General features: G+C 38.7%; 1 protein-coding gene across 1 annotated transcript in view; it reads right to left on the bottom strand.

Moving 5' to 3' along the window:
* Window positions 1-419: 419 nt before the first annotated feature.
* The window catches only part of hsd17b2 (hydroxysteroid (17-beta) dehydrogenase 2), a 44,322-nt gene continuing 30,132 nt past the window's right edge, over window positions 420-14,609 (bottom strand). Inside the window, exons 3-5 of the mRNA XM_060837991.1 lie at window positions 11,163-11,348; window positions 9,192-9,329; window positions 420-7,715 (exon numbers count right to left, since the gene is read on the bottom strand). Coding sequence (XP_060693974.1) covers window positions 7,372-7,715; window positions 9,192-9,329; window positions 11,163-11,348 — 668 coding nt within the window. The 3' untranslated portion in view covers window positions 420-7,371. The remainder of the gene's footprint in view (window positions 7,716-9,191; window positions 9,330-11,162; window positions 11,349-14,609) is intronic.

A 14,609-nucleotide genomic window follows, 5' to 3' on the forward strand; every position in this document is an offset into this window, starting at 1 on the left:
TAAAAACAAGGCAGCTCATGTCAAAAGAATTGCAAGGTGATAGAATCGATTTAAAAGATCATTACCCGCTCCCAGTGGGCTTTTGAAGCTCAGTCATTAACTAAAGTTGAAGACAGTGATTAATTGGTTACTTCATTACCAATTACATCAAGGGATACAGAGATAGCATGGGAATATGGTGTTGAGGTTGATGATCAGCCATGATGCAGAATGGTGGGCAAGCTCAAAGAGCTGAATGGCCTTCCTCCATGACCCTATGCTGATCAATACTTACTATAGACCCAATGTTTGTAATAGCATGTTGATTTGTCTTTCATTGTTAAAGAACCAGGCAAAATAATAAACAGAAGTGTAAATTTATTTCGCACATCAAATCCAAGTTTCTTCAGCTACAAATTTGAAAGCAATTTTCTGTTCCAGTATTTTACACAAGCTTTATTAAAAGTGTTCCAAATCAAGTAACATCAATATGGCTTTTATTTTGTTACAAATAAGGTAGATCTGTGTCTGTTTAACAAAACTGAGAATTATTTACAGTAAACATCCACTTATTTACTAATTCAGCACTTCAAGGTTCTTTGAGCAAGTTGAACAATTTTTATTACCCTGCATTTTCAAAAATGTCACATGGCTGTAGATGTTTACGTACACAGCTCGCTTTAAAAACAAAGGATAATAAAAACCTGGCATGTGTGCCTTGGATGAAGAAAGTTCACATTTTAAGAAGTTTCTCAGATTTAATATTGAGGTTTTAGATCAAATATTTTTAATCCTGATTTTAAAAAACACAATTTAAAACAGATATTGTTTTATCTACAAAACATTTTTCATATGCATTATAATGCCTTATCTGGTTCAGCCATTGCCACTTTCCAAAGTGGCAATGGTTCAGTTCAGGGATACTAATAGCGTGGACACATATTTAAATGTAATGCAATGTAAATTGTGAAACATAGGTGAGACAAGATATCAGTTTAATTGGGTTGAAGAGGTATATATTGAAAAAGAGCAAATCACACAACAGTGTTGAGATGGCTTATTCTGTTTTGCCATTCCATTGATGTAACTAAGCAATGTTTCAATGCATGTAATTAAAGACTGTCCTATAGGTGAGGATAATACTTTACAGGTGACAGAGAGGTGTCATTCTTTCCAAACTGATTTACAGATATGCTCAAATGTTTAAGCACCAACAAGCTGTCTTGCCAGGTGAACAAATATCAAAGATTTCATGACCAACCACACAACAAATGAACGGATGAGGTTTTGCATATTATAATTTTTTTACAGCAATATAACTCACCTGATGAATGAGATGTAATGTATCTGCATGTTCAGCATGCCAATCCTTTAAAATTGTATCTCTATATATTTCATATGCAGATATTATTTAAACTTAAAGTATCTTTTAAAAAAAAGGAGCTTTACCTCAATATTTACAAATATAACTTGCCCTCTATGTATATTAGTTTAATTGTGTTTGCCTATACAAAGTAGAAGTAATCTGAATCAAGGAATAATAATTACCTAAGTATTATGTAATCTTAAAGATTCAGTGCTTACATCACCAAATAGTCTTGTATAATTGTATAACTGGTAGCATAGACACAATGGTAAACCAACAGGTTTAATATATCAAAACCTCCAGAAATCACAATGACAACATGTTAAAATAAAACCTGTAGGTAGTTACAGACACAATGAATGGTTTATATTTTGCTGGTCATTAAACTGAGCAATCTTGACTTAACTAGTGATCTGAAAAAGAAACGCCTTTAAAATGCAACAGCATAACAATGGAACATAAACAATGTACACAGTTAACAACGACTGTTCTACATTATACACTTGCAAGTTGTATCAGTGTCTGATCAGGCTGATCTATGTCATACTTGTAAATACAAGTAGACACAATTAACAACAATGCAGTGTAACTATTAACAACATGAAAGTCTGACCAGATAATTTCTTAGCAATTAAGGTTGCATACTCAGTGCCACTTTTGGCAATTTCAAACTGTGCATTGCATTGGCAAGAAAATGGCAGCACAATTCAAGAACCCGGTATGCAATCTGACACCTGAGCACATAAAATTCGACCCTTGGTAATCTGTCATCATTTGAAGTGATAACTTTAAATACTTAGATTGTAAAGAAAAATGCTTCTATTCACCCACAGCGTGACAACGCCATAATCAAAACATTAGAAGTAGAACAGTTTCATTATTTTCACATGCAGCTAGTTGTCATATGTCTCATATTTTTCAGTTGAAGAGGTCAAAAATGTTGCAATACATTTTGCTCTACAATAAAATTAGATAAATTTACTGTGAGGTTTCATTGTAATGCCACAGTAAAAACAGATTTAGTGTTCTCATTGCCGAATAAGTGATTGTAAATACCAGATTGTTCATTACCCCTCATTTAGAGAGAGATATGGAGAGTTATCAACTGAAAACAAGACAGAGATAAATCCACACAAACAAAATTCCAAGTCAATTTCAATTATATACCATTACACAAAATACAGTCAGCTAAAACAGTGAGATTTATCATAAATATTCTCCAGAACCAACTGAAAATTCATATAATACTTCAAAATAAAATACCAAATGATGCCCCCAAATGTCCTGAAAACAAAAGTTGCAAGTAATATACTCAATTTAAATTACAATGTTAATTCGTCCATCCATTTAAAGCAAGCATGAAGATTTTGACATTCCTTTAAAATTTTTGATGTTTGTTTTCTTATGGGTGACACAAACAAAAATTAAACCATAAATATGGTGGCTTTATAACCTACTAATGCCAAAATACTGGTGCAGTACTGTTTATTCAGATAGGCTTTATGTTTAAAAAAATTAGTAAGCAACACTTGCTGAAATTACAACCTTGCACAAGATGGAGATATAAAAGAGACAGTTATTGGGTTTGATTCACTCAGTGGAGTTTATCAATTTGGAATATTTTATGGTCGTGCACTAATCTATTATGTAGTGGTTTTATTATTGCTAAGTTTAAGACAGCAGCTGCACACCATTTATTTTCTCAAAAATATCACCTTTGAGACCTGAGATTTAGAACATTCAAAACACAAACATCTTTTATGAAAATTGAAAAAAGTTATATCCCATAGCTCCCTAACGCTAAATACAAATAATGTAAAATTGGATAGGTTTACAAGCTCAGAACATTCCATTACTTCACAGGAATCTTGGAGTTAACTGAGCACATGTCTGTGTTGCTCAATATGACTATTGATAAGCTCTTCAATATTCATTCCAAGCACTGGAATATCCACCATCACATAATTTCATATTCCATACAGCACTTTACAGCTTTGGTATAAATATTTTCTATTATGATTTATTCTTTTGTTATAAAAAGCTACATTTCTTGTGATTTTTGTTGTACAATTACCTTTTAAAAATGTCAGAATGATTGCTCCTAAGATTATTTGATTGTTGTAATGTGAATAAATGTGTAGAAAAGGTAGTGATCTGAAGCTGACCCAAGATAATGAATGAACTCTACTGGTAGGGATTGCAGTAGATATAACAGAATTTCACTTCAAGTTCCTGGATCAAGAGACTTGTTATAATAAAATATTTCCCTGAGCTCGAGATAAAAAAAATTCCCCTTAATTACAAAGTCTCATTTGTTGTAATAGCAGAGCCTGCACAGAATATGAGATATACAATTAGTTTAGTAATTGAACACTTGCCTAATCAAACACTTGCCTAATCAAAATGTGACTCCATCCTGGTTAAATATGTATATTGCATAGGAATATTTCACATTCTACTGAACAGTGCACAATGTTTGCGGAATGGAAATTGATATGTAGCACATTTTCTTCAGGCCATACAACAGGCAACATCATCACAATATTTGCAGCAGAATGTCCCATTTTGAACCTGTGTGAACATCTTGGCCATTACTAATTCCATTGTGCTTTTCATATGTAAGGCACCCACCCAAAACAGGTAGTAGGCCCCTTGCATTTGTTGATCAGAGGCCTAGCAACTATTTTATTGCCCTTCTGAGAAATTGGGTCATGATGAGTGGAACATGCTGGGCCGGCTTCACTTAGGCTTTTTAGGTGGTGATATGGTGGCTCAGTGGTTAGCACTGCTGCCTCACAGCACCAGTGGCCCAGATTTGATTCCACTCTCGGGCAACTGTTTGTGTGGAATTTGCACATTCTCCCTGGTCTGTGTGAGTTACCTCTGAGTGCTCTGGTTTCCTCCCACAGTCCAAGGTTATGCAGCTTAGGTGGATTGGCCATGCTAAATTATCCATAGTGTTGAGCGATGGGTCGGTTAGGTAGATTAGCCATGGCAAATGCAGGTTTACAGAAATAGAGTAGGAGGGTAAGTCTGGGTGGGATGCTCTTCAGAGAATTGGTGTGTACTTGTTTGACTGAATAGCCTGTTTCCACACTGAAAGGTTTACATGAGTAAGTGGCCACTGCAGCCTTAGCAGAGGTAATTTTTTTTAAAAAATGCTACACTAAACTTTGGCTGAGAGGCCTTCCCAATTCTGCAAAACACATAACTATTTTCCCACTCCTCTACACTAAGATTTGTTTTTGAGCTATTGCCAGTGAGGTAAGTGTTTCCTTCAAATGCAACAGCTAACTTCTGGAATCAATGACCATTCCAGGCAGCAAATCATAAATAATGTTAACTATGCCCAAGGTTGGGATGGTCTTGAGCCTCCCATTTACACAACTATTGATTATGTGACTGACAATCAGACATAAGAATAGAAGTTGGTTGTGTCCACCAGCCAATGTAATAAATAATTGTCCAGCTGGGACTCAGAAGACTCTTCTAGTCTATTTTAACTTTAACAATGATGATCATTTTACAAACAGCAACGATTCAGTGTGTGGTTTACAGCACCACCTTTACCTAATTACTGAAAACTGTTAGAAATAGACAGAAGGTCATTCAGCATGTGTAAATTGTTTAATGCACACCCTTTATCTTAACTAAAAAGATTATAAAGTGCCCAGAAGGTTGACTACCCTACTGTATTTCTAACAGTTTAATTTTTCAACCCATTTGATCGTTACAGAGCTTGAATATTGCTGAAAATTATTTTGTCTTGCACGCACCAGGATGTTTTTCAAGAGCACAAATAATGTGATAACTTAAGTTAAGCACTAGATAAGTGCTGATTAATTGCAAGTGGACATTGAATGGTAGAGGAAAAACCATGGAGAATGCAGCAGTCAATGATGGCTGACTGTTAACTGCCAGGCTTTGTTTAGATATCAAACCCTCTTAGCCCTGCACACGGATAAAAAAAAACACCAATTCTATCCTGGGACAACACATCTATCCTGGGACAGGCTAAGCAAAGACATGCCAGAGAATTCCTAGAGGCCTAGCATTCCAACCACAATGCATAAACAAACACATAGATCTAGATATCATCTATTAACCCCTCAGAAAATGAACAGGAAATGACATCACCACAAACCCCAGGAACCCCGTCCAGGACAAACATACAAATAGAAAGCAGGAGACAACAGCTTCGCTTCACTTGGAAGTTACCACTGATGATGTTACCTAGCCAGGTAATGAAACGTCTGGATATCAAACCTACAGCTTAGCGAGCACACCTACACCCTAGATATCAAACCAGTTAACTTGACTCTTACCGGTGAAGACATTATCTTGAGAAATGAACCAGAGTCAGGTTAACTTGGTTGATATCTAAACAAAGCCTGGCAGTTAACAGTCAGTCAATCATCAACTGCTACATTCTCGATGGTAATGCTATAACAATCAGAGTCCACTTGCTAACCTATTAACAATCTCCACTCAATATAAATATTGGATTTCCCTTTTAATTTGTAGTCTTGTGAATTGTCTTGAAGATTGCAAGATGTTAAACTTTGATAAATGTATCTTTTTTCAACATATTCAGCCTTTCTGCTTCAATTGCCCATTGTACTTCATGTTGTCATCAAATAATTATTGATTTCTCATCTGTGTTAGCAATTCCTATTGAATTGGATCTGCTTTTTTGTGTGTAATCAGACACAGCAATGGGTTCTGACGCTTGACAAGCAATGATAGGCTCTTCCAGCACCCCAGATGGCTGAGTTGACAGCAGCTGATCTAAAAGTCGGGACTGTGTGGGGCTGCTAAATGCAAGGGCACTTAAGTTCTAAAAAGCCAATCCCTCCAATGTACAGCCACTAAGCCCTGCTGGAGCTCAGCAAATATGACAAATAGGGTGGGGTCAGAATTGGTGGCTCATGTTTTACTCATCTTGCCCCTCACTCCTCCCAACTGCTACCCTGAGCTCACAACATTAGCCTGTATATGCCCATCAGGTAGCCAATGCAATCCCCAAAGTGTCCTCATGCAGATTGTTCAGGGTGGGGATGGTCGTGTCAAATTTGCATGGAAGCCAGCAGTGCCAAATTGTGTATGTACACATCTTCCGTCCATACTCTGACGCATTTTAAAAATCCACTCTCCTTAAGAATTAATACAGCTTGTAAAAACAATTGTTTTCACTCTATGCAATCTTCAATTCACACTGCACCACATGTTCAAAAGTGTGTTAAGTTGTTGTACATTTATAGTTGTCATTTAGTATATATTACAAAATTAAAAAGTCATTTGCCAGTACAGAATTTCAGCATTGCTGAAAAATAGGATATATTTAGTCTAAGCTTTTCATCTTGCACGGATGAGGCCAATTTGCAAGAAATACACAGGAAAGGGAAAAAAAGACCACAGGATATAGGAGAGAATTAGGCCATTCAGCCTATTGAATTTGCTCCACCATTCGATCATGGCTGATATGTTTCTCAACCCCATTCTCCTGCCTTCTCCCCATAACCCTTTATCAACTTTCTCATCACAATTCTATCTATCTATCATTCTGCATAATGATGCATTTAGCCACTCCTTTTATTAAATGTCTCGAGCAGTCACAATAACTCATGTGACACTATGGCACAGTGAAACAGTGTTAAAAGAATAACTGAAGCCATTAAATGAAGTGGTATCTTAATAGATCTCAATGAAGGATTCTTACACTGTGAAAGAATTTCCTTTCTTTGTGCTGTGTCAACTGGAGTTGTTCTTTTGATTATAAATAGTTCATTCTATTGAGTGCAAAAATTTGCAATATTGCTGCTGAATGATTCTGGAAAATAAATGCTCACTCAGACATCAAGCTTTACAAGTGTACAATGCTTATTCTCAGATCAATACAGAAAACCTTACCTCTGAATATTTGTGCATCTGAGTAATCAATATAAAAAGTTTTCAAGATAGAATTTGTTAGTTGTTAGTAAATAGCCTGTACAAATTAGCTGTCAGTGCCAACTCAGAATGGCTTACTATCCAATTTCTTTTACTCCATCTGGTACATCCTGACCTGATTTGAGTAAGTGATGAAAAATAAAATCAGACAAGTGGGTGGGAAGGTAGCGATAGATGAATGGAAGAAAGTTAGCTGCTTTTCCAGGGGAGTAGTGGCTCTTGGGGTTTTTTGCTATCAGTGCAGTGGAGATATCATTAAGAACAGGTTGTAGTTCATCTTGCAAACCAGCCTGCCATTTACCATACGTTCCTCTAAATGCAATTATGTAGTTTTCACCATAATCTTTTTTAACATCAGGAGAGAGCTGCTGCACAATTTGTGTGTGTTGGTTGCTCCACTGATCTGTGGTACCAAATATACCTATGGAAATAAAAAAAGTTTAAAACTTTAAGTAATACATTCTTCGTAGGCATTAGCAAGAGAATGAGAGAGGCAAGCTGCAGCATTAGAAAATAAATATGTATTCTTGGTACTAAAGAGATATAATAGAAGGCGATTCAACCAATACATTTCAACAGCATGAAATCTCAAGGAAATTGAAGATCAGTGGAAGTGTTAGCCAAAGAATGAATCAAGTTTGATAATGAGTCAGAACAGAGAGAATTGAGTACAGAGCAAAATATCACCAGACAAATGTGAAAATCAGACAGATAAACATTGGAAAATATAATATTTCTGTTATTTGTTTTCAAATGTTATATCCTGATGGACCTGAGCCTGTTGGTCAATCTGTTAGCTACTTAATTTCAGCACCAAACCAATTTCTCAGCAGTTTCAAACAATCAATCTCCTATCCCAATACTTTGGCAAACATTAAGTTGCAGGCTCAATATGGTCTGGCAGTTCTGGATATATAAAAGTACTGAGGGAAATTTGGCCTGATAGAAATAGGTACAAAAAGGCAGAACGCATGTAAAAGTGTTCCAAATTGCTGAACAAATATTGCTTTTTTACTCTTCATGCTAGGTTCTTATTGTCAATTAACAACAAAACTCCTCAATTACCAAAATCCAACATTACACTCCAATGCCCAGTGTTAATTGTTCAGATATCCAAGAGCAGCTTCCCTTTTCCTTCCACATGTTTTCCTAATCAAATTAGAATGTAAAACACCCCCAAATTTTCACAAGAGATCTTCAACCTCACTTGCTCAGACTCATCATCATTCTAGCTATCCTAAAGTTACCTGAAGCTTAATATTAAACACTAGAGGTCATCCTCATACTGCTACAGACAGGGTGGGATCAAGGCAGTTAGCACTCATTGTATATAAATACTCAAAGTAATCATTCATTGTCAGTGATCCCAAGAGACATGATCTGTGCTACCAGTTTTTTTCCCCCACAACCATTAAATAATTATTTCCCAATAAATAATAAATTGATTTTTGATTTACAAAACAATGCATCACTTAATCACAGGTGATCAATGTACAACTGAAACTGGCTATTTTTTAAGCATGTCAGAATTCAATAAAGTGTGTTTTCAGATGGACTGAGCATTGACTTGAGGAGCCCATAAAAATCCATTCCAGATAGAATTCATAATTAAATTCAAAGCAATACGTGATTTCAATCAGGATTATTATATTGGCCTAATTGTATTCTCAGAAAGGCAATTCATTTATTTATCTGATTTAAACCTTCAATTCCTTGTGCTCACTACTCACATTATATAATGTATTTTACACACACATACATACACACAAATTTTAGCATTTGATTTGCACTCTCTTCCATTTAGGGAATGTCAGATGATGAAAAGAGAATAGTGAGGCTTGTGAAAATTGTCCAGTAGCTCCAAGGCTGGGGAATATCTTCCTTTGCAGATACACACCTGTTTTGAAAGCACTAGGCTGGATGGTAGCCACTTTGACTCCCCAGATGGCAAGTTCTTGTCTCAAAATATTGGAAAACATAGAAAGTGCAGCTTTTGAGGCAGCATATGCTGCAAACCCTACCATTGGTGTAGTTCCTGTAATAGAACAGATTTATAAAAGCATGAATAAAATCCTGGTCAGGCATACTTGACTACACCATGAATGTCATTTTGGGCTTTTGTACAAACTGAATTTGAAGTTTTAAGTTATGTACATATTAAAATAGTAAACTAGGAAATTCTGCCCAGAAACGTAAAAACCAAACAATTATTTAATGCTCTGAAAATCTAAAGTGTTGGATATACCATTCCCAATCCAGTTTTCCAATATGTAATCAATAGTAAAGCTGAGGGGCAAAACCCTAAGGGTGAATTTCAGCTCCCTTAAGGAGAATTAAGGGATTTGGAATTGTGGGACAAAAACCGACAGCTGACCCCAACTTAGCCAATTACAATTATAATGGTGTTTAATTGAAGCTGAAAAAAAACTGAAAACAAAAAAAATGCTGGAAATCACAATGGGTCGGGCAGCATCCAAGAGAGAGAGCAAGTGCAGTACAAATTCCAGCATCTGCAGTAATTTGCTCTTGCACTATGCTTATTTTTGAAGGAATTTGGAGCATTGAACATTTCTAAGCTGCAGGTGTTACATTCACACCTTTCCTCAGCATCTTTTCCAGTAATCTGTAATGAAAATCCAAGGTGATGTTTATAGACGAACCTTTTCCAAAAGATATGTGCACATGCATCTTTACTCTCTGGCCTCCCCAGCTGACAAACCTGGGGCATGGAAAGGTTAAGTTTGTACAATATTATCTTTACCTGGACTGATTATTCATAATGAGAAATGGTACCCACATGTCTATACATGTATCACAATCATCACCATGTTGTGTGTACACAGCTACAGAGGTGTGACGATCTCAGTGAAGGAAGAGGCCAGGAGTGAGGAGGAGACAGAGATTGGGAGCGAGAGATTGGGGTGGCTGGAGGGATAGGGTGGAGGGGAAAGGTGCAGCTGCCCCAGTCTTCAGGGCAAAGCCTTCCAGCTTCAGGAAGGGCTGCACCCAGGCAGCACAGCAGCTTGGGAGAGTGCTAGGCAGTGACCAGCTGAGGGCAGTAAAGTAGCAGAGGTCAAGGAGACGTAGTCTGCAGGTACTGCCACAGAGGGCATGTTCCACACAAATGGTTTTTTTTAGTGTGGGGATCGGAGTCATCACATCGGCTTACTGATCAATATTAGATTCGCTAAGGTATGGTAACAGGCCCTTTGGCCCAACAAGTCTACACCGACCTTCCGAAGAATAACCAACCCAGACCCATTTCCCTACCCTATATTTACCACCAACAAATGCACCTAACACTATGGGCAATTTAGTGTGGCCAATTCGCCTAACCTGCACATGTTTGGATTGTGGGAGGAAACCGGAGCACCCGGAGGAAACCCACACAGACAAAGGGAGAATGTGCAAATTCTACACAGACAGTCACCCAAGGCTAGAATCGAACCCGGGTCCTTGGTGCTGCGAGGTTAACCACTGAGACACGGTGACACCCAATCTGTGATGTACACCCATCCTGTGATGTACACAGGACTGTGGAGTTTGGAGGAAATGCTGTTTATGAGTCAGCTATATTTCTTAAAATGTTCCTGAGTCATATTCAAATTGTTGCATTCTCAATTATAAGAAAATATTAAGGGTATACAAACCTTTTTCTTGAAGAGGAGAAACATGACATGTCTGGATGAGCCCTGGCCATTTCTTTCAAAACAGACTTGCAAAATTTACTTAAAAGTCCTGTGCCTGACTGGTTCTAAATTGTATTGGCCTAATTAGAGAGAAAAGGATCTCAGGAGTTGCACTCAGTTCAGTGCTGAGGCTTAACATATGCAGTGTGTCTCAATACTTACTAATGAAGGAACAGTACCTGCCATGCTTGAGATGTTAACCAGTCTGCCTTTTGCTTGGCGGAGTAAGGGAAGGAACATTTTAGTGAGTTCCACGGCCCCGAAGAAGTTCACGTCCATGCAACGCTTGTAAGTACTCATTGGAAGAAGTTCTGCATCAGCAACAAATTCTAGGATACCCGCATTATTCACTAAAGCCCAAAGTCCTAAAACATTAAGGAACAGGATTTAGACAAGGGTAATACTGTAATACCTCTCATCATTGTTGCAAAGGAAATATAAATCAAAATTGCTTTTTCTCAAAGTCACTGGGTTACAAACAGATTCCATTCCCAAGTTGATTTGTAGACAAGTTGGAACACAATATGGGGCAATATAAAATAGCTATTCATAAAAACAAGAATGTGTTTTCATGTTAGATCTTTAAGATTAATATTAATACATTGCTGTACAGGATTGCTTTTGCGATCACTCATAAGTACTATCATTCGTAAATTGGGACTGCCTGTAAGCACATATATGATCAAATGGGGAGCATTATGAAATTAACATCATAAACCTACTTATTATTTCCAGCATTCATCAGTATGGGTGGAGTGTTCCACTCCTCAGTGTGGTGTGAGCAATGGTAAGAAAGAAGGGGCAATACAGGGAGAATGAAGATCAAATGTAAACAAAGAAAATTGTGCCAATTTTCCTCTCAGGCCTTAAATGGTGATTTCAGAATCTTGCCACTGAATAGCATCTATTTTCTTTTCATGCACTTACATTTCACTAAAGCCCCAAATCCAATTATTTATATGCTACATCACTTCTTCTCTCACTCCCTGGAAACTGCAGTGTGTACCTGCCAAACTGCATTCATTGGACCTGGCTTTCTTGCAACTTTGTCTTCAGTGCAATGGGCTAGAATGCTCCACTGACATCAACTTCCTCGATCCTTCATCCATGCAAGACAGTGTTGACAGACCACCATTCTCTTCACATCATCCCACCTGCTCTTGGACTAAGTCATATACCAATTCACTCCTTCAACACTTCACTATGGAGTTCAGAGACGCCCATGAGTTGCATGCATTGGGAGACATGTACATTATGTGTTACTACACAGGATGCATTTCATGGCTCTTTGCTACATTTCTTAGTGCTCATGCAGTTCTTGGAAGCTGCTGGTCCTCTGGGTATTTCACATTGGTCTCTTAGTGCACATTTTGCACTGATTCATGGGCTGACAGCCTCTGAGATTTGCATTGCTTTCTTAGTGCAGCATCTTCAGTCATCATTACAGGCTGCCAGCCTCTGGCTTTCAGTGATTTTAACACAGAACGGCAGGCAGACAGGCAGCATATCTCATTTTGGAGTTCTTCACTGAACAGTCAAGGAGGTAGGCGTGCGATGTCAATGTCACACCTGTATCACGTGCCAGCAGTTTACACAGCAGGCACACTGCGTGAGCTTCATACAAATAGGTATGTTCAAAGTGGAGCAGCCATTACTGGGGTGAAGGAGGATTATGATCAGTCAGAGGTAACACCACAGCCAGTCAAAGCTTTTCCTAATCCAATCCACGCAGTTGGACATAGTCAAGTTCAGGCAATTGGCCCTGTGAGAATCCAGCAATCCATGCTACTTGTAATCTGGGGATTAGACCCTATTCAGTGGTGCAGGTCAGATGCAACCAGTCTGGGTTTACAGGTAGGTCAATAGGGACGCTATTGAGACATCAATCCAGGAGGTAAGGCCATAGTAAGTCAAGAAATGACATCAGTGTGATTATAGATGCAGGGCCTACAAGGACATAGGAAATTCCAAAGTCATGAACTCTGGGCTTAAAGTGGAGCCATTAATAATGTATAAAAGAGGCTCAATAGAAAAGACAGGAGGAGAGATGTGTAGAACCATCACGGTTCTGTACTTCAATTCACAAGCTGAATGTATGTGTGCAATGTTGTGTGAAGCCCAGGCCCTAGCACAATCCCTACACCTGCATGGAACCTCAATGTTGTCCATAGTGAAGTGCAGTGCCTTAGCTGCAGTCATTAATGTTCAGTGCACCTCTAGAATGTCCTGACAGGAAGCTTCTGGGTCAGGTATATGGCTCCTCCTTCCTATGGGTGCCATTTGACACCACCTTGTATCCCCGAGAAGAGGAGGCATTTAGTGTAAGTGCTGCAGTTGTCTTGCACCTTGCCATTGAAACTGAGTATATATTTTGGGAGACACGAGCTGGACCTGGCTTTCCATTGCATGCTAGAGTCAGCATTATACTAATAATGTTGGTGGACTCTTCCATCCTTTGATGCGGCTTCTCTCTGACAAACCTACCTGCTGTCCCTGTGTCTCTCCCTGTGCATTTTGACAAAGTAATTAATGGGTGACGCTGTCAGATCATCTTCATGCCTGGAATGAGCAGGTGCCTGATTTCTAGCAGTCTTCTGAGTTTAAGAGAGCAAAGATCTTTTTTCCTGGACTAGGTGTAGTGATATGTCAGTTGATGTGTACATCAGACTGTACTCCTGAGTCTAACCTTTAAAAAGAATACCCACTGAGTTGAATGTCTCTAGGTGGAGGAGGTTGCATGTGAAAGGCTTGTTGGTGCATGTTCTGACGATTCAGTGGCTCAGGTGGAGGTGACCTCCAGAGAGGTCTTGCTCTGGCTTCTTCCTGGTGGAGGTTTGCTGGGTGCCTCTAGTTCCTGCATAAGAGGGATCAAAGCTTTTTTGGATCGAGAATGTGGTATTACTGGTGTAACCCATTACCAACTACTTCGAGTCATAGAGATGTGCACCCTGGAAACAGGCCCTACGGTCTAACTCGTCCATGCCGACCAGATATCCTAACCTAATCTAGTCCCATTGGCAGGCACTTGGCCCATAGCCCTCTAAACCCTTCCTATTCATATACTGATCCAGATGCTTTTTAGATGTTGCAATTGTACCAGTCTGCACCAATTCCTCTGGCAGCTTATTCCACATATGCACCACCCTCTGTGTGAAAAAGTGGCACATAAGGTCTCATTTAAATCTTTCCCCCTCACCCTAAACCTATGCCTTCTAGTTCTGGACTCCCCCACCCCAGGAAAAAGACCTTGTCTCTTTACCCCATCCATGCCCCTCATGATTTTATAAACCTCAGCCTCCAACACTCCAGGGAAAACTGTCCCAGCCTATTCACCTCTCTGTGTAGCTCAAATCCTCCAACACTGGCAACATCCTTGTAAACCTTTTCTGATCCCTTTCAAGTCTTACAACATCCTTCCTCTAGGAGGGAGACCAGAATTGCACACAATATTCCAAAAGTGGCCTAACCATTGCAAATGGGACAGTGGTGCAGCACAGCATAATGAAGCTTCCCTAGTTGGTTGGTGATTGAGGTCTCCCCATCTCCAAAAGCGATGCCTGCAAAAGACATTTAATACAACGGAAGTGCATGGAAGTACAGTTCATGATAATACAGGTACAGGAGAG

The sequence above is a fragment of the Hemiscyllium ocellatum genome, chromosome 17 (genome assembly GCF_020745735.1).
Source record: "Hemiscyllium ocellatum isolate sHemOce1 chromosome 17, sHemOce1.pat.X.cur, whole genome shotgun sequence".
NCBI classification, from domain to species: Eukaryota; Metazoa; Chordata; class Chondrichthyes; order Orectolobiformes; family Hemiscylliidae; genus Hemiscyllium; species Hemiscyllium ocellatum.